General features: G+C 43.4%; 1 protein-coding gene across 1 annotated transcript; it reads left to right on the top strand.

Moving 5' to 3' along the window:
• Positions 1-572: 572 nt before the first annotated feature.
• Positions 573-4,474, top strand: LOC121575715 (protein Tob1). The gene is made up of 2 exons (XM_041889041.2): positions 573-839; positions 2,441-4,474. Exon 2 carries the CDS (start codon positions 2,584-2,586, stop codon positions 3,568-3,570), a length of 987 nt encoding a protein of 328 aa, XP_041744975.2. The 5' UTR covers positions 573-839; positions 2,441-2,583; the 3' UTR covers positions 3,571-4,474.
• The last annotated feature ends 18,519 nt before the right edge of the window (positions 4,475-22,993 follow it).

Genomic DNA, 22,993 nt, shown 5'->3' with positions numbered 1-22,993 from the left:
AGACAGTATATCGCCCTTTCAAAGTATTTTATTCATTTGTATTTAACCTTTATTTAACTAGGCAAGTCAGTTAAGAACAAATTATTATTTACAATGACGGCCTGTACCGGCCAAACCCGGACGACGCTGGGCCAATTGTGCGCCGTCCTATGGGACTCCCAATCACGGCCGGTTGTGATACAGCCTGGAATCGAACCAGGGGGTCTGTAGTGACGCCTCAAGCACTGAGATGCAGCGCCTTAGACCGCTGCGCCACTCGGGAGCCCATACAGTATATACACCACCGAATAAATTGTTATTAATGTTCAGTAGCTATCTCAAGAACCATCAACATTATGATACTTGTGATCCCAACACACATGAAAAGCTCGCCACTACCGTAAATAGACCCTTGCTGTTGACTGACATGCTAAACAGACAATCGGAATGCAAGATGAAGTAGCTCACGAATGACGAAGGCCGAGTTTGGCCAATGGAATACCGTTATTTAGTGTCGACCTCTTGAACGCCTCATCACCGCCTACTTTGTGTCCGTGGCGGAGTACTACGTATATAAACAAGACAATCCGAATTTTAAAGCGCAGAGTTGTAAAAAAACTCTCAGACGGAACGCAAATGAACATCCGCATAACCTGACTAGAATAATCCTTTATATTCACACTGCAGCACAACAGTTTGTACAACAAGGACGTAGCTAACCGTCTCTATCTAGTTAGCTGAAAAGCGTCGTGTCAACGTTATTTTACTAGTTAACAGTTAGCTAGCCAGAGTCATTCGTCATCTAAGCTGTCCAGTGCAAGGACCTGTGGGGATTTCTATGTAACTGTCGCTAACTACATGTAAGTAGAACCTCTTCATTAGCTACTTCAATATGTCGTTAGCGAGGTAGCTATTTATTAAGCTATATCGCTGTTCAAATCCCTAGAGACAAGCTAACGTATGATTACAACCGCTTTCTCCGTCTTGTTTGGGTTGGATATAGGTTGGCTAACGTTAGCTAGCTAGCACAGCTAATTAGTAGTAGTAACGTTAGCTAGTTAGTTAATATATCTGACGGGGATATCTAGCTAGAAAGTTAAATCAAACTATTTTGAGCTAACAACCAGAAACGGCTTTTTAGTTAACTTGGTGGTCATTGAATAACAGTGAAGGATAAGGGCACATTTGGGGCAAGACAACAGTCTGTAACGTTAAGTTACACATCCGATTAGCGTGAATCACTTTTATGTATTTTCATTACAGGTTAAAACTATGCTGTAACGTAAGCATAGCTGCTGTTTACAATACAACATCCCCTCACACCCTGGGTGCGTAGCTAGGTAGCGAACGTTAGCTACATTACTGATCGATGGATTTGGATTGGACGTTGTTTTGATCATTTGTATGATCTCAATATATATATATATATATATATATATATATATATATATATATATATATATATATATATATATATATATATATATATATATATATATATATATATATATAGCTAGCTAATGTTACCAGTCATTTCTAGACGAGAAAGGCCTCAATGACCATGAATAGAAATTCAATGTGGATTATGTAACAAGGCTTCTCTCAGATAGTTCAGCTCACCAGCTGCTCTCTAACAATACATTATTCTCTAGCCGATGGTGGTTCACGGACACGGTTTCTTCTGTTACCATCGCTAGACAACATTTATTATTCCATCTCATCGTATCAAATGAATTAGGGACTTGAGTGTGTATCATCGCGCAAATATATTCTATATCAGGTGAGGATTCAATGTTTCGGATCATTGGCTAATTACATTGTTACTTTAGTTGCGTTGAAAGGCGATGAGCCACCACTGTCCAGAGGTCAACTATGCTTGCTTTTAGCAGTCACTAATACCAGAAGACCGCTAGGGAACCCACAGCGCTGACTCGGTCTGCGAGTCAGTATGTTTAGGCCTTTATTTATAGCTATTGATATTGTACAGCCTGCCTGGTGGACATACCAATGCACTGGCCATGGAAGTGAACAGCAGAGCACATTTAGTACTAGACAGTAAATGCAATCAGGTATTTGAAGCCAACCTATTTACGACGGTGAGCTAAACATATACAATAATATATGCCATTTAGCAGATGCTTTTATCCAAAGCAACTTCGAGTCATGTGTGCATACATTTATCATGTTACTTATATGAACGTACAGTTTTGTTGTATTATGGGATGGCAGATTTAAGGGCTGTTCTTATGCAAGACACAAAGCAGAGAGCCTGGATACAGCCCTTGGCCATATACTACAAACCCCTGAGGTGCCTTATTGCTATTATAAACTGGTTACCGACGTAATTAGAACAGTAAACAAGTAGTATGTCAATCAGCATCCAGGACCCAAACTACCTGGTTTTATAATTAGCCGAATAGCATTGTTATATTTTTGTTCATTTGTGTCTCTCTTCTTCCAGGCTTAGGAACCCTACCCTGTGGAAGGATATCGTTTCAGCAACTACCACTTACTCTGTCCCCCTGTTTGGCCCAAACTGCTTACTGCTGCCTTAGAGGTTTTTGCAACGCTCAGGAATACCAACTTAATAAGCAGGAAGTAGCTATGCAGCTTGAAATCCAAGTAGCACTTAACTTTATTATTTCCTATTTGTACAACAAACTCCCCAGACGGCGCGTGAACATCTTCGGCGAGGAGCTGGAGAGGCAGCTAAAGAAGAAGTACGAGGGCCACTGGTACACAGAGAAGCCATACAAGGGCTCTGGGTACAGGTGTCTCCACGTAGGGGAGAAGGTGGACCTTGTGGTGGAGCAGGCAGCCAAGGAGAGCGGCCTGGACTTGGACGACGTCCGGGATAATCTCCCTCAGGACCTTAGTGTGTGGATTGACCCTTTCGAGGTATCCTACCAGCTTGGCGAGAAGGGGCCGGTCAAGGTGCTGTACGTGGATGATAACACTGAGAGCAACGGGTCCGAGCTGGACAAGGAGATCAAGAACAGCTTCAACCCAGAGGCCCAGGTCTTCATGCCCATCAGTGACTCTATTGGGACCTCTTCTGAGTCCAGCTCTCCCTCACCCCCCTTCGGGCAATCTGCGGCCATTAGCCCCTCCTTCATGCCGCGTTCCACCCATCCTATAACCTTCACCACCGCCACCTTCGCCGCCACCAAGTTCGGCTCCACCAAGATGAAGATCTCCGGCCGCAACAACAACAACGGTAACGGAAACAAGGTGGCCCGCACGTCCCCCACCAACGACCTGGGGCTGAATGTGAACACCCTAATGAAGCAGAAAGCCATGTCCACCTCTATGTACTCTCTGTACGGCCTGGGCCAGCAGCAGAATGCCTCTGCACTCTCTCCTAATGCTAAGGAGTTTGTGTTCCCCAGCGTCCAGGATCAGGGGAGCCCCGGTGGAATGTTCCCCAGCGAGGGCTCACTCAGCCTCAGCCCGCTGCAGTACAACAATGCCTTTGACGTGTTTTCGGCCTACGGAGGTCTCAACGACAAGTCCCTCAATGATGGGCTGAACTTCAACCTCAGCAACATGCAGTATTCGAACCAGCATTTCCAGCCGGTCATGGCTAGCTAAACATGACACTACGACGTGAAGATGTTATTTATGAATGACGACGGTGGCTAGAAGGTGGGGAAAAACACGCACATTTAAAGAAGAACTGGACATTCAAAGAACCTCTGAGGAGCTTTCTGTCTAGTTAGTGAAGCGGCATGTGTCCAAGGTTGCTTTTTCTCTGCCCCATTGAGTTTTGTTTTTTTACTAAAAGCTTGTTGAACAAACACGTCCAAACTTGGTTACTTAAATTCAACATGCATAGTTGTTTCTCTTTTCCTTGTTGCCAACCTAGCACAAAAAATACTCCATAACATGGATAATAATAATAATACAAGCTTCAAGTTCTGTCCTCTTAGACATGGCAGATTTGTATGAATTTGCACTACTAAATGGGGTTACTTGGTCTTTTTCTAATTGTATAATTTAATTTAGGACAGAGTTTTTAAGATATCAGAGTATATATTGTTTCTATGACATGGTAGTGCATTTAGATATTTCTACTACTCCTGTGATGGCTGCAGCAGCTTTTCCTTAGTAATAAGAAGAGAAAAAAATAATATAAGGAATCGTCAGTGAAAACCATCTTTAAAGTCCATCAAATATTCTAAAGATTGCGTACAGAGTATTGCTTAGTGGTGGAATTCCGTGTTCAACAAGAGTTGTATTTTCTTTTGAGATTTGAAAGATTTTGCTATATTATGTACAAAAAATTTAATTGTATAAGTATTAATTTTGTACCTACATTGTGCAATACTTTATAAAAATACACTATAACCAAGTATTTTGAGTCAGTGTCTTACATGTCAAGAGGGACTGGAATAGCTTATATTGTTTGTATTAAATGCTTAAATTATGTTGTATTTTTTTTATATATATTTGCACCTTGGTCTTTTTAATAAATTAAACTACAGTCAAAATGTGATTTGTGGATATTGGATTTATTAATAAGGACAGGGAGCATGCTTGCATTTGTTAGGCCCAGAAGCGAAGTTATTTTACTACACATTGGGAATGTGACGCATTGGAAAGTAATGGGGCTTTTTATGAAGGGAATGGACAATGAATTTAGAATGGTCCAGGCCAAGGCCTGACTCTTCACTATTCCAGGGATGGTGTTGATGTGTTTCATTATAGTAGTCCGTAAGTAAGACTGATCAATGCACATCCATTTCACATCCACCTTCTAAATGAAGGGAGTAACCTTGGCTGTTGGGCAATCCTTGGCCCCTGGACGGATAAAGAAGCAAGCTGTTAGCGTAGCACCATCTACGTCATGTTGATAGTATTGTTGTGCCAAAGGGCAGTTTTAAGATAAAATACACCAAGCCAATGGACAGAATGACTTGGCAGTTTATCTCTGTAACAGTAAAAAGTACATTATTTTCTTTAAGAATGTAGTGAATTCAAAGTTGTCAAAAATATAAATAGTAAAGTACAGTTCAAATACCCCCCAAAACTACTTAAGTAGTACTTTCTAGTATTTTTATTTAAGGACTTTACACCACTCGGTAGGGGTCGTATGAAGTGTAGATTTTCTGTGTGTGGACACCCAAAAGTACTTGTTATATTTTGAATGCTTAGCAGGACAGGAAAATGGTCTAATTCACACTTATCAAGAGAACATCCCTGCTCATACCTACTGCCCCTGACTCACTCAACACATGCTTTGTTTGTAAATGATGTCTGAGTGTTGGAGTGTGCCCCTGGCTATCTGTAAATGATGTCTGAGTGTTGGAGTGTGCCCCTGGCTATCCATAAATAAATAAAAAAACAGAAAATGGTGCCGTCTGGTTTGCTTAATATCAGGAAGTTGAAATGATTTATACTTTTACTTTTGATACTTAAGTATATTTAAAACCAAATACTTTTAGACTTACTCAAGTAGGATTTTACTGGGTGACTTTCACGTTTACGTGAGTCATTTTCTAGTAAGCTATCTTTACTTTTACTCAAGTATGACAATTGGGTACTTTTTCCACCACTGCCCCTACCGCTCCTATGTTGAGCATGTGAACTCCCAGCGCTATTCATGGTTATGATGGAATACTGTATGCATATGGAATATCAGTTCCTTCAGGGAGGACCCAAAGTCCATGCCCATCCCCGGGGTAACCTAGCATGTGATTGGTGTCATCATGAAAACAGGTGGAGGAGCTATTTTTGTCACATATCAAATGATTGTGACTGCATTAACCTAATATCAGGCTGTTGTGTTTCTTTGCTTTTTATAGTCTAGGCCTGTCTAACGCTATAAGAGGGTAGACAAGGAGATGACGGTCAGCCTCTGTGTTGGCCAGAGGTATCATTAGAGATGACGGTCAGCCTCTGTGTTGGCCAGAGGTATCATGAGGGATGACGGTCAGCCTCTGTGTTGGCCAGAGGTATCATTAGAGATGACGGTCAGCCTCTGTGTTGGCCAGAGGTATCATTAGAGATGACGGTCAGCATTGACTAGAATACAGTATATACATATGAAATGAGTAAAGCAGAATGTAAACATGATTAAAGTGACCAGTGTTCCATTACTAACATGACCAGTGATTCCATGTCTATGTGCATAGGGCAGCAGCCTCTAAGGTGCAGGGTTGAGTAACCAGGTGGTAGCCGGCTAGTCATGGTTGGGCTGCGGTGCAGGGGAATAGCTTGTGTTGTTATTATGCTTGAAAGACCTCTTCTCCTCCCTGTGAAGGGTCTGATGGTCTGTTAGGCATGTGGATATGACTAGAGTAATTAACCTTTGTTAATATGACTAGAGCGTTAACACAGCTAACGTGTAAAGCCCACTTGTTAGAGGGTTCTGTGGAGGATTGAGATTACATTTTGTGGCATTCACTGAGCTTGTTTGTGTAAGTTCGATGTGTGAGTTTGATGTGTGTGTGTGTGTGTGTGCGTGTGTGTGTGTGCGTGTGTGTGTGTGTGTGTGTGTGTAACACTATTACAGTATGAACATGACACACACACACAAACACACACACACGTGTGCATGTGGTTAAATAGAGCCCCAGATGGTCCTGTGTTACTCCAGCTGGGTGTCTCCCAGGGTGTGTGATGTTGTTGCTGGGCTCCCATCTAGTCCAGGCCACAGTGTACTTTCACTAAAGATACCTCTCATATTAGTGTTCCACAATGCAGACAATGCAACGTGTTCCTCACCCTCTTGTGAACTCCTGTCAGGTTATTGGACGTGGCTGTGATAGCACTGTAGATTCTATTTTTGTATTTACCCCCTCAACCTTTACGGATGACAGTAGAGACAGTTTGATGGACTAGAACGACAACAGAGAGAACACAGCATAGTGTAGCTGACCTTTATGACTACGTGAATGAGAAGAGGAAGATGGCACCTGTTCCCAGTTATTGCGTTTGGCCGGCGCGGTGCGACCCAGTGACATTTGAATTGGCTCACGGTCCAAAGATACCACATGACACGCGGGTGTGAGAGTATCCTTCATTTTCACAATCTTCGGCAAACGTTTTAAAGTAAACATTAAACAGTTTATTGGAGAAATAGAGATGAGAGAGAAGGATACTCCAGTGTTGCTGAATGTTAAACTACAGTTAGTGACTACAGCCTGAGTTGTGTTTGGCCGAGATAGAACCTCACTCAGTTTTCTGCTTTCAAGTGTTGCCAAGTCATTTCACCGCAGATCATCCTTCTCAACCCTATTCTCATTCAGCCAGACAGTCATTCAACTTAGAAGCACCACTGCTCAGCAAAATAGAACAATAATGCATATTTCACGACGACTCGAGCTCCGGAAGAGCTGAATTGAATACTAAAGATGTTCTACCACCGCAGACTGCACTCCCTCCCTCCCTCCCTATCTTTTCTCTCTCTCTCGCTCTCTCTCTCTCTCTCTCTCTCTCTCTCTCAACTTCTTGTTTTGGTTTGCAGATACAGTTGAAGGTTAAGGTAATGAGTAGGTGTCTTCGCACACATCAATAGGTTTAAAAATAGAACGTACAGAGCTCTTCTGCTTTACCATCAGAGGAGAATCCTTTCTATCCCTCTCTGCCTCTCTCCCTCTCTCTCCCGCTATGCATCCCTCTCTCTCTGCTCTCTGGCTTCTCCCTCCCTCCCTCTCTCCCTCCCTCCCTCCCTCCCTCCCTCCCTCCCTCCCTCCCTCCCTCCTCCCTCCCTCCCTCCCTCCCTCCCTCCCTCCCTCCCTCCCTCCCTCCCTATCTGTATGCAAATACTGTAGCTAGGAAACCATGCAACTGCGTATCACCCAGAACCAGAGTTGACGTAACACCTCATCTGCGTTAGAAGGAGAGAGGGAGGGGAGGGAGAGAGGGAGGGGAGGGGAGGGAGAGAGGAAGGGGAGGGAGAGGGGATATTAATTGGGGTTTGTTTACAGTTTTCAGTCTGCTGTAGTCCCCTGTCCCTCCCTCCATCTCTCCACAGTCTTCTATTTAGAGGACTATACCTCAGCCCCCTCTCTATCCCTTCCGGAGTCCACCCCTCTCCCCCTCTCTATCCCTTCCAGAGTCCACCCCTCTCTCCCTCTAAATCCCTTACAGAGTCCACCCCTCTCCCCTCTCCCCTCTCTCTATCCCTTCCAGAGTCCACTTCTCTCCCCCTCTCTGTCCCTTCCAGAGTTCACCCCTCTCTCCCCCTCTCTATCCCTTCCAGAGTCCACCCCTCTCTCCCTCTAAATCCCTTACCGAGTCCACCCCTCTCCCCTCTCCCCCTCTCTATCCCTTCCAGAGTCCACCCCTCTCCCCTCTCCCCTCTCTCATTCCATTCCAGAGTCCACCCATCTCCCCTCTCTCTATCCCTTCCAGAGTCCACCCCTCTCTCCCCTCTCTATCCCTTCCAGAGTCCACCCCTTTCCCCCTCTCTATCCCTTCCGGAGTCCACCCCTCTCCCCCTCTCTATCCCTTCCAGAGTCCACCCCTCTCTCCCTCTAAATCCCTTACAGAGTCCACCCCTCTCCCCTCTCCCCTCTCTCTATCCCTTCCAGAGTCCACTTCTCTCCCCCTCTCTGTCCCTTCCAGAGTTCACCCCTCTCTCCCCCTCTCTATCCCTTCCAGAGTCCACCCTCTCTCCCTCTAAATCCCTTACCGAGTCCACCCCTCTCCCCTCTCCCCCTCTCTATCCCTTCCAGAGTCCACCCCTCTCCCCTCTCCCCTCTCTCATTCCATTCCAGAGTCCACCCATCTCCCCTCTCTCTATCCCTTCCAGAGTCCACCCCTCTCTCCCCTCTCTATCCCTTCCAGAGTCCACCCCTCTCCCCCTCTCTATCCCTTCCCGGAGTCCACCCCTCTCCCCCTCTCTATCCCTTCCAGAGTCCACCCCTCTCCCCCTCTCTCTATCCCTTCCAGAGTCCACCCCTCTCCCCTCTCTCTATCCCTTCCAGAGTCCACCCCTCTCCCCTCTCTCTATCCCTTCCAGAGTCCACCCCTCTCCCCTCTCCCCTCTCTCTATCCCTTCCAGAGTCCACCCCTCTCCCCTCTCTCTATCCCTTCCAGAGTCCACCCCTCTCCCCCCTCTCTCTATCCCTTCCAGAGTCCACCCCTCTTTCCCCTCTCTCTATCCCTTCCAGAGTCCACCCCTCTCCCCCTCTCTCTATCCCTTCCAGAGTCCACCCGTCTCCCCCTCTCTATCCCTTCCAGAGTCCACCCCTCTCCCCCCTCTCTATCCCTTCCAGAGTCCACCCCTCTCCCCCTCTCTATCCCTTCCAGAGTCCACCCCACTCCCCCCTCTCTATCCCTTCCAGAGTCCACCCCTCTCCCCTCTCTCTATCCCTTCCAGAGTCCACCCCTCTCTCCCCTCTCTATCCCTTCCAGAGTCCACCCCTCTCTCCCTCTAAATCCCTTCCAGAGTCCACCCCTCTCCCCTCTCTCTATCCCTTCCAGAGTCCACCCCCTCTCCCCCCTCTCTCTATCCCTTCCAGAGTCCACCCCTCTTTCCCCTCTCTCTATCCCTTCCAGAGTCCACCCCTCTCCCCCTCTCTATCCCTTCCAGAGTCCACCCCACTCCCCCCTCTCTATCCCTTCCAGAGTCCACCCCTCTCCCCCCTCTCTATCCCTTCCAGAGTCCACCCCTCTCCCCTCTCTCTATCCCTTCCAGAGTCCACCCCTCTCTCCCCTCTCTATCCCTTCCAGAGTCCACCCCTTTCCCCTCTCTATATCCCTTCCAGAGTCCACCCCTCTCCCCTCTCTCTATCCCTTCCAGAGTCCACCCCTCTCTCCCCTCTCTATCCCTTCCAGAGTCCACCCCTTTCCCCTCTCTATATCCCTTCCAGAGTCCACCCCTCTCCCCTCTCTCTATCCCTTCCAGAGTCCACCCCAAGTTCTATTTAAAATACTAGTTTTGATGCCTGCGCCAAAGAAGGTGCAGTGACATCCAGTCGGTCTCTTGTAAAGAGATGCCTTTGAACAGTGCCAAAGAGTTAGCCATACCTCTGGTGGAATGAGCCCTCAGGCCCCTCCGGGGGGCTGTAAACCCTTGCTATTATAAGCCAATATAATAGCCTCCACTATTCAATGGGCTAGTCATTGACGAGAGAGGGGCCAACCCTTGCAGGGGGGCGGCCAAGACATGAAGAGTTGGTCACTTTTTTACGCCATGCTTTCGTTCTATCCAAGTACATGTGCAAAGCACGGTGGAGACACTCTTCTTCCATAGAAGTGAAGGGCAGTGGGTGGAAAGCCACAGGCAGTCAGCGAAGCTGTTTTGAAGGAGAGATATTTTAACCCCATGCTTTTCAGCGGCTCAGAAGGTTGCTGTGAAATCGCCTGAAGCTCAATAGACAGATCCCAAGATGGGGCTAAAGGCTTGGAGACTGGGCGCAAGCGACGCGCTCCCTTCATGAAAGGAAATAACAGAAGGCGTTTCCCTACCAGGTTATTGTGGAAGCATATATGACAGGCCGAGATAGCGGCTAAATAGACCTCAGCAGTGGAGACAACCTTCCCTCTGTTAATAAGGTCCTGCAAGAAGCATTGGTAAGGAATGGTCTGTTTTTTGGTCACACCATTTCTCAAGCTTGTAGAAGGGGCTCATGCACTCTGGACAGTGTCGTGACTCCGAGACCAACCCACTGGGCAAAACTGGTGGAATCAACGTTGTTTCAACAACAAAACAATCAATGTGATGACATTGAATCAACGTGGAAAACTGATTGGATGTAAGGGAATTCCGTCCATTTTTTACCCAACTTTAAACCTAAATCAAATGACGTGGTGAAATGTTTTGTTGAATTCACGTCAGTTGACAATTCAACCAAATGTAAATCAAAACTATTCGTTGAAATGATGTCTGTGCCCACCCACATGAAAAAATACAATATATATATATATTTTTCAGACTTTACTGTATTATTTACTGTAGTGTTTATTTGAAAGTCCACAAAAACATTACAGTGAATACTTTAGTATTTACTGTAGTCAACTGTAATATACTATAGTATTTAAAGTTTACTATAGTGTTAATACTGTAGTAAAAGAAAACTGTAGTATACAGTATACTAAAGTCATTCATGTAGTGTTTTTTCAGATTGTAGTATACGATAGTATTTATGATAGTGTTTTTGCGGACTGTAGTATACTGTAGTATTTTCTGTAGTGTTTTTGTTTCATTATCTTTGACATAGTTGTGGAGGGCTTACTCCTTGAGGATACCTACTGGAGAATACTAAAATAGCAAATGTTCTATAATCTGTAGATAGGTGGGACTATGATCTGAACAGCTAGTTCAGAGCTTCTGCTCTTATCGGTCATCTGTAGGAAACGCAATATATGGTCGATACTTGGCATGTAGTTTTCTCACTTATTGGTGGCACAAACTGGGATTTGGGGAATGGGCAGGTTATATGCAAACTAAATACTGTAGTATTTACTATAGTTAAAAACGCGTAGTGTTTTTGCGGAGTGTAGTGTTTTTGCAGACATTACTGTTGTATTTACTACAAGTGTTATTTTTTCATATAAAACTGTAGTATTTAATATAGTGTTCTCCAGTATAGTACAACATTATATAGTAAGTACTACACATGATTGAGGGATACTACAGTGTGTAGCATAGTATTCTACAGTATACTACGGTTTACTATAGAATTCTATAGTAAGTATACTGTAGTATTCTATTGTAAATTGTAGTAGTTTTTTCATGTGAGCAATGCCTGTCGCATTCAGATTGAACAGCTCACGGTCCAGGCCCAGAGGGCCATGGTTTCTGGATGGAACATCTCTCCGTTCGCCTGGGTCAAAAGATCAGTCCTAGCGGTACTACTGGATGATGGATGCCATCAACCCCAGGTCCCGGAGGCACGTTCTGAGCGTGATCGAGTGTGCCCCCGTTGAACAGGGAGAGGCACTGTCGGAAGGTTGTGATGCGGTTGTCCAATAGAGTAACTCGATAAGAGAGAGAATCCAGCTTGACCCCTAGGTTTTCTGTTCTCTGTGTTGGCACCAAACAGCTATTTTCTGGTTGATCTTGAACCCTTACTCTGACCCTAGCTAGTTAGCACACTGCTAGCCGGAGAAAGCGCATGCTTTCTTTGTCTCTCGACGAACAAAGAGTGTCTCTTGACCGTCAACCTGTGAAGCAAGGGTGGTTAGTCTAGTCAATGCGGCATGGGTGCAAGAAGAGAGCTGGCAATTCTTCCTTTCCTGGTAGAAAAGCTAATTTGGTGTAGCTAGACTTGCGGCAAGTTACCTGGGTTAGCTAAGCCTTACGGTGAGAGCTAGCCCTTTGTAGTGTGGTTAGCTAGCCTACCAGCTAGCTAGCCAAGTTCGTTAAAGCCTTAACGGCGTGAGCTTACCAAGTCTCGATAACTAGCCGTGGGACGCTAGCTACCAACGGCGACTGAGGACTAGAAAATAAATTATACTGGAAGGAAAACTTTTTATTTAGGTCAGTACTCAACACTATCGACAGGCTGAGGTCCTACGTTCGGCAAACGTTTACGTCATGGTTCGCCTGAGAACAGTTCAGTAGGAAGACAGGGGAATCACCCACGTGACTCACGGCAGGAGAATTCCTCTCTGACTCCCATACAGGCCAGTGGATTTCTGGTCAGTCAGGGAGAATTCCTCTCTGACTCCCATACAGGCCAGTGGATTTCTGGTCAGTCAGGGAGAATTCCTCTCTGACTCCCATACAGGCCAGTGGATTTCTGGTCAGTCAGGGAGAATTCCTCTCTGACTCCCGTACAGGCCAGTGGATTTCTGGTCAGTCAGGGAGAATTCCTCTCTGACTCCCATACAGGCCAGTGGATTTCTGGTCAGTCAGGGAGAATTCCTCTCTGACTCCCATACAGGCCAGTGGATTTCTGCTCAGTCAGGCACTCTCAGGAGTATTAGGAACACCATCCATCACACTCTTTTTCTATTGGCTAGAGGAGGTGGGAAAAGATATGAGGTCATTCTTCGGCGGGACAGCAGTGGAGAAGGTGGAAAGTTGCTTGGCGTACATAATCACTGACAAACTGAAATGGTCCACCCACACAGACATTGTGGTGAAGAAGGCGCAACAGCGTCTCTTCAACCCCAGGAGGCTGAAGAAATGTAGCCTGTCACCTAAAACCCTCACAAACTTTTACAGATGCACAATTGAGAGCATCCTGTCGGACTGTATCACCGCCTGGTACGGCAACTGCACCGCCCACAACCGCAGGGCTCTCCAGAGGGTGGTGCGGTCTGCCCAACGCATTACCTGGGGCAAACTACCCGCCCTCCAGGACACCTACAGCACCCGATGTCACAGGAAGGCCAAAAAGATCATAAAGGACAACTACCACCCGAGCCACTGCCTGTTCACCCCGCTATCATCCAGAAGGCGAGGACAGTACAGGTGCATCAAAGATGGGACAGAGAGACTGAAAAACAGCCTCTATCTCAAGGCCATCAGACTGTTAAACAGCCATCACCAGCACAGAGAGGCTGCTGACTACATTCAGACTTGAAAATCACATTTTACATTTACATTTTAGTCATTTAGCAGACGCTCTTATCCAGAGCGACTTACAGGAGCAATTAGGGTTAAGTGCCTTGCTCAAGGGCACATCGACAGATTTTTCACCTAGTCGGCTCAGGGATTAGAACCAGCGACCTTTCGGTTACTGGCACAACGCTCTTAACCAATAAGCTACCTGCCGCCCTGCCTGGCCACTTTAACAAATAGAACACTAGTCACTTTAATAATGCCACTTTAATAATGTTTACATATCTTGCATTACCCATCTCATATGTATATACTATATTCTATACTATCTTAATAATGTTTACATATCTTGCATTACCCATCTCATATGTATATACTGTATTCTATACTATCTATTGCATCTTAGACTATGCCACTCTGATAATGATAATGACATTGCTCATCCATATATTTATATATTCTTATTCCATTCCTTTACTTAGATTTGTGAGTATTAGGTTTTTGTTGTAGAACTGTTAGATATTACTTGCTAGATATTGCTGCACGGTCGGAACTAGAAGCACAAGCATTTCGCTACACTCGCAATAACATCTGCTAACCACGTGTATGTGACCAATAAAAATGTATTTTATTTTATTTTATTTTATTTGAGAAGTAGGTAGAAGAGGTTGAAGTTTCCCCCAACCTCTGGTCAAGGACCAGGTCTTACATCACCCCGTAAAGCTTGGATCCTTAATGGTGAAACAGACGCGTCCATTTGGGATAATAGTACAACAAAGAAGTTACTTTAATCAACAAACACTGTTTTTTTTTTTCTCTTCCATTGGACATCATTGCACTTGAGATAAAAACAACAGATTATGTACTGCAATTGTTTGTACCAAACTGCTCGGCGCACCCCACCTACAGTTCGTCCACAAAACCAATAACAAAGTTACTGGGGGGCGAACAGTGGCGCTGTTTCCCCTAATGCGGATTCCATCTTCAGTAGTTACGATACCAACTATGTGGCCTTGTGGTTAGAGTATCCAGGTTAGGGGTTCGATCCCCAGCCAAGTTATACCAAAGGCTCTTGGCATTAAGGAGATGGATTGGGGGTAAAAAGGTCGTGATAGGTCAATCCGACGTCTGCAATAGCTGTGCAGCGTTTATGGTGATACGGCCCCTGCAGAAGTCAAGGCATTCATGCTTCGCAGAGCTGTTGTCAAGGAAGTGTGTTTGTGTTTATACAGGACCTCCCGCCCCCACCTACCATCAACCAATCATGTCAATGTGGAGCTATACAGAGCCCTCCGCATTGTTACAAAATGCTGTACCGCACAGCGATGCGGTACGGAGCTCAGTTTGGCCTCTGGATGCTTCGCAATTGCGTCACACCCTCCATACGGAGCCTCCGACCACTTTTTTCGGATCAAGCATGAATTGGCTTTAAGGCCCTGCGGCAGACTAAGGTCCTGTCCAGCGGGTACTTGTACATCAGAAATGGGACAAACCTTACTTGTCCAAGGCTTACTTTATTAATGGTTAAGGTTAGGATTGGTGGTAGGGATATCCTACCACCTGATCCTAAATCTGTGGTTAGGGATATATTCTACCTCAAGCTATGAGAATGAGGTGTTTGAAGCATGAAAATATTAATTTTTTCATCAGTGTCAAAGCAGTGTTGTTGCCCCACAGCCATGGGTAATTTATGTCTCAGCTCAAAAAGGAGATGGTGAGTGTTGAGCTGAACTGTCATCCATCAGCCAGCTGCTGCTGCTGCTGTTATATTGGTGTTCGGAGAAGGTAGAGAAGCTAGAGAAGATAGAGAAGGTAGAGAACGAAGAGAAGTTAGAGAAATTAGAGAAGGAAGAGAAAGTAGAGAAGATAGAGAAGGAAGAGAAGGAAGAGAAGGTAGAGAAGGAAGAAGAAAGAAAAGGAGGTAGAGAAGGAAGACAAGGTAGAGAAGGAAGAGAAGGAAGATAAGGTAGAGAAGGTAGAGAAGGTTGAGAAGGAAGAGAAAGTAGAGAAGGAAGAGAAGGTAGAGAACGAAGAGAAGTTAGAGAAATTAGAGAAGGAAGAGAAAGTAGAGAAGATAGAGAAGGAAGAGAAGGTAGAGAAGGAAGAAGAAAGAAAAGGAGGTAGAGAAGGAAGACAAGGTAGAGAAGGAAGATAAGGTAGAGAAGGTAGAGAAGGAAGAGAAGGAAGAGAAGGTAGAGAAGGAAGAAGAGAAGGTAGAGAAGGTAGAGTAGTTAGAGAAGGAAGAGAAGGTAGAGAAGGAAGAAGAGAAGGTAGAGAAGGTAGAGAAGGAAGAGAAGGAAGAGAAGGAAGAGAAGATAGAAGAAAGAAGAGAAGGTAGAGAAGATAGAGAAGGTGGAGAAGATAGAGAAGGTGGAGAAGGAAGAGAAGGTAGAGAAGGAAGAGAAGGTAGAAGAAATAAGAGAAGGTAGAGAAGATAGAGAAGGTACAGAATGAAGAGAAGGAAGAGAAGGTAGAGAAGGTAGAGAAGGTACAGAAGGAAGAGGAGGTAGAGAAGAAAGAGAAGATAGAGAATGATGAAGAAAAAACAGAAGGTAGAAGAAAGAAGAGAAGGTAGAGAAAGTTGAAGAAAGAAGAGAAGGTAGAGGAGGGGAAATCAGTTCTGCTGCAGCACTTACTGAGTTTCTCCTGCGTTTAAATATTTAAATATTTCAGCAGCACATACAGTAAATGCACTAAAAAAAGTCAAGGTGGAGGGAAAAATCCAACGTCTGGTCTCGTTACCGGATGCTTTTAGGCGTAGGTTACTCTTCAAGATAAAGTGCTCTAGGAGGAGAATCTGTCTGCTGAATGAAATAGAGCCAGCCTCAGATGATGTTAGTCCACAATAGTGGACACAATAGTCTTCTATTCCCAAACTTTTTGTCGTCACCGGCCCATTCATAGCAAGTAGCTCTCGCTGTATGGCTACTGCTGTATCTATAATGGATGGTTCCTTAAAGGTAACAAAGGTAAACAAACGTAGATGTCATCTATGGAATGTGGAAACTTGCCACCCTACCAAACATTACTAAATTATTCTCTTAGTGACACCTCCCACCTATTACCTTTAACCTTGTTACAGACGTAACTCTGGGAATATTTGTTCATAGCCCTGGCACACCTATATTTTTTCTGATTCCTTCCGTCAGATGGCGTCATTCTAATGCAACACGCCGTTGTCAGGTCAGTGCCAACAGCCGTCACGCTATCTGATGTAAGACAATGGGGCCAGGGATAGAGAATACTGTATGGCTCTGGTTTCGACACACTGGTTTCGAGACATACTTGAAAGAGGAGTTTTGTTGTTACCATGGCTACTGTTGTAATCAGGAACAGCTGTAGAAACATGTAGGTAAGAATCAACCTCATTCCGTAATCAGAATCAAGACATTCCTATACTAACCAGTTATAATGATCAAAATTGTCCAGGACTAGTATCATTTTTGATAGGAAGAGTACATGGAACTTTCAAATGTTGGTCCAACAGATAACTTTTAACCCAGCCATGCAGAGCCAAAGTCACTAGAGTGGTGATGTGAAATGTAAGACGCGAACCTCAGGAGGAGGTGGTCCTCTTAGCTCCCTACTGTCAACACTAGAAAAATACGGAGTATGAATCTGAGATTGAGTTATGTGTTGGGGTTGGTAGTTATGATGACCTAGAAAGATGGGAGCTCCTCTTAGACAAACCAATGTGTGGAATTTCAGATAGACCCGAGAAGGCAGGGAACAGATGAAATATTTGGAACTGTAGTTGGCTCGCCTCTCTCTCTCTCTCTCTCTCTCTCTCTCTCTCCCACATCTCTCTCTCTCTCTCTCTCTCTCTCTCTCTCCCACATCTCTCTCTCCTCTCTCTCTCTCTCTCTCTCTCTCTCTCTCTCTCTCTCTCTCTCCCACATCTCTCTATACAGTGCCTTCAGAAAGTATTCAGACTCGTTGACTTATTTCACATTTTGTTGTGTTACAGCCTGAATTCAAAACGGATTAAATCGATTTTTATTCTCACCCATCTACACACAATACCCCATAATGACAAAGTGAAATTATGTTTTTATTCATTTTTTTGCTATTTTATTCAAAATGAAATACAGAAATATCTAATTTACATAGGTATTCACACCCCTGAGTCAATACTTTGTAGAAGCACCCTTGGCAGCGATTACAGCTGTGAGTCTTTCTGGTTAAGTCTCTAAGAGCTTTCCACACCTGGATTGTGCAACATTTGCCCATTATTCTTTTCAAATTCTTTAAGCTCTGTCAATTGGTTGTTGATCATTGCTAGACAACCATTTTCAGGTATTTTCATATAGATTTAAGTCAAAACTGTAACTCAGCCAATCAGGAACATTAACTGTCTTCTTGGTAAGAAACTCCAATTTCGATTTGGCCTTGTGATTTAGGTTATTGTCCTGCTGAAGGGTGAATTCATCTCTGGTGGAAAGCAGACTGAACCAGATTTTCCTCTAGGATTTTAACTGTGCTTAGCTCCATTTAGTTTATTTTTTATTCGGAAAAACTCCCCAGTCCTTAATGATTACAAGCATACCCATAACATGATGCAGCCACCACTATGCTTGAAAATATGGAGAGTGGTACTCAGTGATGCGTTGAATTGGATTTGCCCCAAACATACAGTGGCTTGCGAAAGTATTCACCCCCCTTGGCATTTTTACTATTTTGTTGCCTTACAACCTGGAATTAAAATAGATTTTGGGGGGGTTTGTATCATTGGATTTACACAACATGCCTACCACTTTGAAGATGCAAAATATGTTTTATTGTGAAACAAAGAAAAGATAAGACAAAAAAATCAGAAAACTTGAGCGTGCATAACTATTCAGCCCCCAAAGTCAATACTTTGTAGAGCCACCTTTTGCAGCAATTACAGCTGCAAGTCTCTTGGGGGATGTCTCTATAAGCTTGGCACATCTAGCCACTGGGATTTTTGCCCATTCTTCAAGGCAAAACTGCTCCAGCTCCTTCAAGTTGGATGGGTTCCGCTGGTGTACAGCAATCTTTAAGTCATACCACAGATTATCTATTGGATTGAGGTCTGGGCTTTGACTAGGCCATTCCAAGACATTTAAATGTTTCCCCTTAAACCACTCAAGTGTTGCTTTAGCAGTATGCTTAGGGTCATTGTCCTGCTGGAAGGTGAACCTCCGTCCCAGTCTCAAATCTCTGGAAGACTGGAACAGGTTTCCTTCAAGAATTTCCCTGTATTTAGCGCCATCCATCATTCCTTAAATTCTGACCAGTTTCCCAGTCCCTGCCGATGAAAAACATCCCCACAGCATGATGCTGCCACCACCATGCTTCACTGTGGGGATGGTGTTCTCGGGGTGATGAGAGGTGTTGGGTTTGCGCCAGACATAACATTTTCCATGATGGCCAAAAAGCTCAATTTTAGTCTCATCTGAGCAGAGTACATTCTTCCATATGTTTGGGGAGTCTCCCACATGCCTTTTGGCGAACACCAAACGTGTTTGCTTATTTTTTTCTTTAAGCAATGGCTTTTTTCTGGCCACTCTTCCGTAAAGCCCAGCTCTGTGGAGTGTACGGCTTAAAGTGGTCCTATGGACAGATACTCCAATCTCCGCTGTGGAGCTTTGCAGCTCCTTCAGGATTATCTTTGGTCTCTTTGTTGCCTCTCTGATTAATGCCCTCCTTGCCTGGTACGTGAGTTTTGGTGGCAGGTTTGTTGTGGTGCCATATTCTTTTCATCTTTTAATAATGGATTTAATGGTGCTCCGTGGGATGTTCAAAGTTTCGGATATTTTTTTATAACCCAACCCTGATCTGTACTTCTCCATAACTTTGTCTCTGACATGTTTGGAGAGCTCCTTGGTCTTCATGGTGCCGCTTGCTTGGTGGTGCCCCTTGCTTAGTGGTGTTGCAGACTCTGGGGCCTTTCAGAACAGGTGTATATATACAGAGATCATGTGACACTTAGATTGCACACAGGTGGACTTGATTTAACTAATATGTGACTTCTGAAGGTAATTGGTTGTAGCAGATCTTATTTAGGGGCTTCATAGCACACATATGCACACACCACTTTTCCGTTATTTATTTTTTAGAATTCTTTGAAACAAGTTATTTTTTTCATTTTACTTCACCAATTTGGACTATTTTGTATATGTCCATTACATGAAATCCAAATAAAAATCAATTTAAATTACAGGTTGTAATGCAACAAAATAGGAAAAATAGGATGAATACTTTTGCAAGGCACTGTAACACTTTGCATTCAGGACCAAAAGTTAATTGCTTTGCCACATTTTTTTGCAGTATTACTTTAGTGCCTTGTTGCAAACAGGATGCATGTTTTGGAATATTTGTATTCTGTACAGGCTTCCTTCTTTTACATTTTACATTTACATTTTAGTCATTTAGCAGACACTCTTTTCCAGAGCGACTTACAGTTAGTGAGTGCATACATTTTCATACAATATATATTAATGAGTGTAGGGAGGACAGTGGACTCCCGGTGAACAGAAGTTATCATGTTTTGTCTGTAATTAAAACTTAAGTGTTGCTGATTTAAGATTTAGCATAGTGAAAACTAACGAAATGTACATTTTCTCCTCCTCCACCCTATCTCTCTCTTTGAAATGGAGAAAGTCAAAAGCTCCTGCTGAAATGTCATCATCAGTTGTACGACGAGTGATTATAGATCAGAGGCCATGTCTTGGAGGTGTAAACATATAAATCAACTGAGAATGTTAATCATGTTCTATTTTCTGTTCATTTATAAGTAATTTCAAAGTTTATGTAATGTTGAACAGCATGTTCAAAAATGAGGGACTGTTGGATTCTATCTTGAAATATATACTTATTCATGTTCCTATACTAGAATGTATAATGTATAATGAATGTATAATGTATAATGTTATTGTTAAATCTCATGGATCTCATGGAGAGGGTAACAGTCTGGTTTCAGTCACTGATAAGGTTGGATAGCTGTGGATTAGGGAGGAGTGAGGAATGTGGGCCGAGGTCATGTCAAAGGAAGTGACAAGGAACAGAGATATATCAATAAAAATTAGTTTCTCATTAAAAAGATGGGAATCGGTACAATTCTAGATAGCGTAGCATCTCAAAGAGAACTCTATCATCTTTTTGAAATCCACACCACATGTACCATGTAAAACAAACATGTGTCTCCGATTAGGAATCACATCAGCTCTCGTCATTACATTTCTATCTGGAACATTCCTAATTTGTTGCAGAAACAGGGTCCAGGTGGTAGTGTTGCTTCTGATAGAAACATACCCAGAACATGGTTGCCATATTCTCAGAATATCAGAACTGTGTATATTTATAGTAGCATGTCTGTACTTTCTCACATTTGCCATTTAAGCAATGATGATGCCAGTTCTACCAAAACTATACACAACACAGAGTTCCATCTCCAAGTTTTAATGTGAAAAAAATAATAGAAAAATTGTAACCGAATCACTTGGGGACCAGTGTTGGGTGTAATATATTTATTTTATGAGTAATGGCGTAATATAATGAGGTACTGTCGTCAAATATTGTAATATTATTACAATATATATTACTTTCATAAGCATATCTCTACTGGCGTGTTATATGTATATATATTTTAACGCCTTGTTGCTGTAGGCGTAAAGCCACAAATCTAAGAAAGAACGCAGCTGTGTTGTTACGCCGCTTAACCTTTTCCTTGTGAAAATGCTCCCATTATTTTTAAGTTAATCGAGGAGAAAGAAAATGTTTGTCAAATGTTAACTCTGCAAAGGCATCATTGATCTCTTCGTCCGGAAACACCACATCAAACCTGAAAAAGCATCTGGAGGTCATGCAATCCATATATTAGGGGCTTAATTCATTTATTTCCATTGACACGCACAAAGCTGGTAGCCAAAGTTACAGAAATGCGTAACAGAGGAGAAATCTATGCTTATTATGGTAACAAACAAAGACGTTTAAATAATATTTCCAGATGTTCTAACGAAGATTCCATATAAACAATCTAAATGCCTGATAAATGCAATTCAAAACAGCAATAATTACATTAACATATACTGTATTGCTAAGATTGTGAGAGTAGGGTGACTCCCCGAGCGGGTCTCGAACCCAGGCCCTCAATGACTAACGCCCTAACCACTGGCGTAGCACTCACGAGTTGGGGTCCCCCCGGAGGTCAGGCCCCCCAGATAGCATATGAACATGTCATAAGCCATATAAAAAATAAAATCACGACAGCTGTGATGGAAACCGCTAGTTTCTGTACAACTTTGTAAATGCCTACAGATAATTTGTTGGTTTGACACGGTGGGATCTTTTTATGTCGGTAAAATCTATAATGCTAGAAATGGGCGTGGAAACGCCTGTATGCACAAATATTGATATAATAATCATCATATCGAAGTAAACTTGGAGTCACACGATGATATGTGGTCCTCCCACTACGACTAAGTTTATTAGACTACAGATTAAATATACTGAACAGAAATATAAATGCAACATGCAACAATTTCTAAGATTTTACTAAGTTACAGTTCATACAAGAAAATCAGTCAATGGAAATAAATGAATTAGGCCCTAATACATGGATTTCACATGACTGGGAATACACATGCATCTGTGGGTCACAGATACCTTTAAAAAAAAAAAGTAGGGGCGTGGATCAGAAAACCAGTCAGTATCTGGTGTGACCACCATTTGCCTCATGCAGCGCGACACATCTCCTTCGCATTGAGTTGATCAGGCTGTTGATTGTGGCCTGTGGAATGTTGTCCCACTCCTCTTTAATGGCTGTGTGAAGTTGCTGGATATTGGAACACGCTGGCATATACGTCGATCCAGAGCATCCCAAATATGTTCAGTGGGTGACATGTCTGGTGAGTATGCAGGCCATGGAAGAACTGGGATATTTTCAGCTTCCAGGAATTGTGTACAGATCCTTGTGACATGGGGCCGTGCATTATCATGCTGAAGCATGAGGTGATGGCGTTTCACTCTGACAATTAGGTTAGTTTTGTGGAGTAACTACAATGTTGTTGATCCATCCTCAGTTTTCTCCTATCACGGCCATTAAACTCTGTAACTGTTTTAAAGTCACCATTGACCTCATGGTGAAATACCTGAGCGGTTCCCTTCTTCTCCGACAGCTGGGTTAGGAAGGACGCCTCTATCTTTGTAGTGACTGGGTGTATTGATACACCATCAAAAATGTGATTAATAACTTCACCATGCTCAAAGGGATATTCAATGTCTGCTTTTTTTTTTTTTACCAATCTACTAATAGGTACTCTTCTTTGCGAGGCTATTGAAAACCTCCCTGGTCTTTGTGGTTGAATCTGTGTTTGAAATTCACTGCTCGACTGAGGGACCTTACAGATAATTACAGATAATTGTATGTGATGTTAAACATTATTATTGCAAGTTATCACGTGAATTGTTAAGCAAATTTTTACTCCTTAACTTATTTAGGCTTGCCATAACAAAGGGGGTGAATACTTATTGACTCAATACATTTAATCTTTTAATTAATTTGTTTAAAAACGAAAAAAAACATAATTC

This window comes from Coregonus clupeaformis, chromosome 1, assembly GCF_020615455.1.
Source record: "Coregonus clupeaformis isolate EN_2021a chromosome 1, ASM2061545v1, whole genome shotgun sequence".
NCBI lineage: Eukaryota > Metazoa > Chordata > Actinopteri > Salmoniformes > Salmonidae > Coregonus > Coregonus clupeaformis.
The sequence above is the reverse complement of the archived record's forward strand: the minus strand, read 5'-3'. Positions and strand labels throughout refer to the sequence as shown.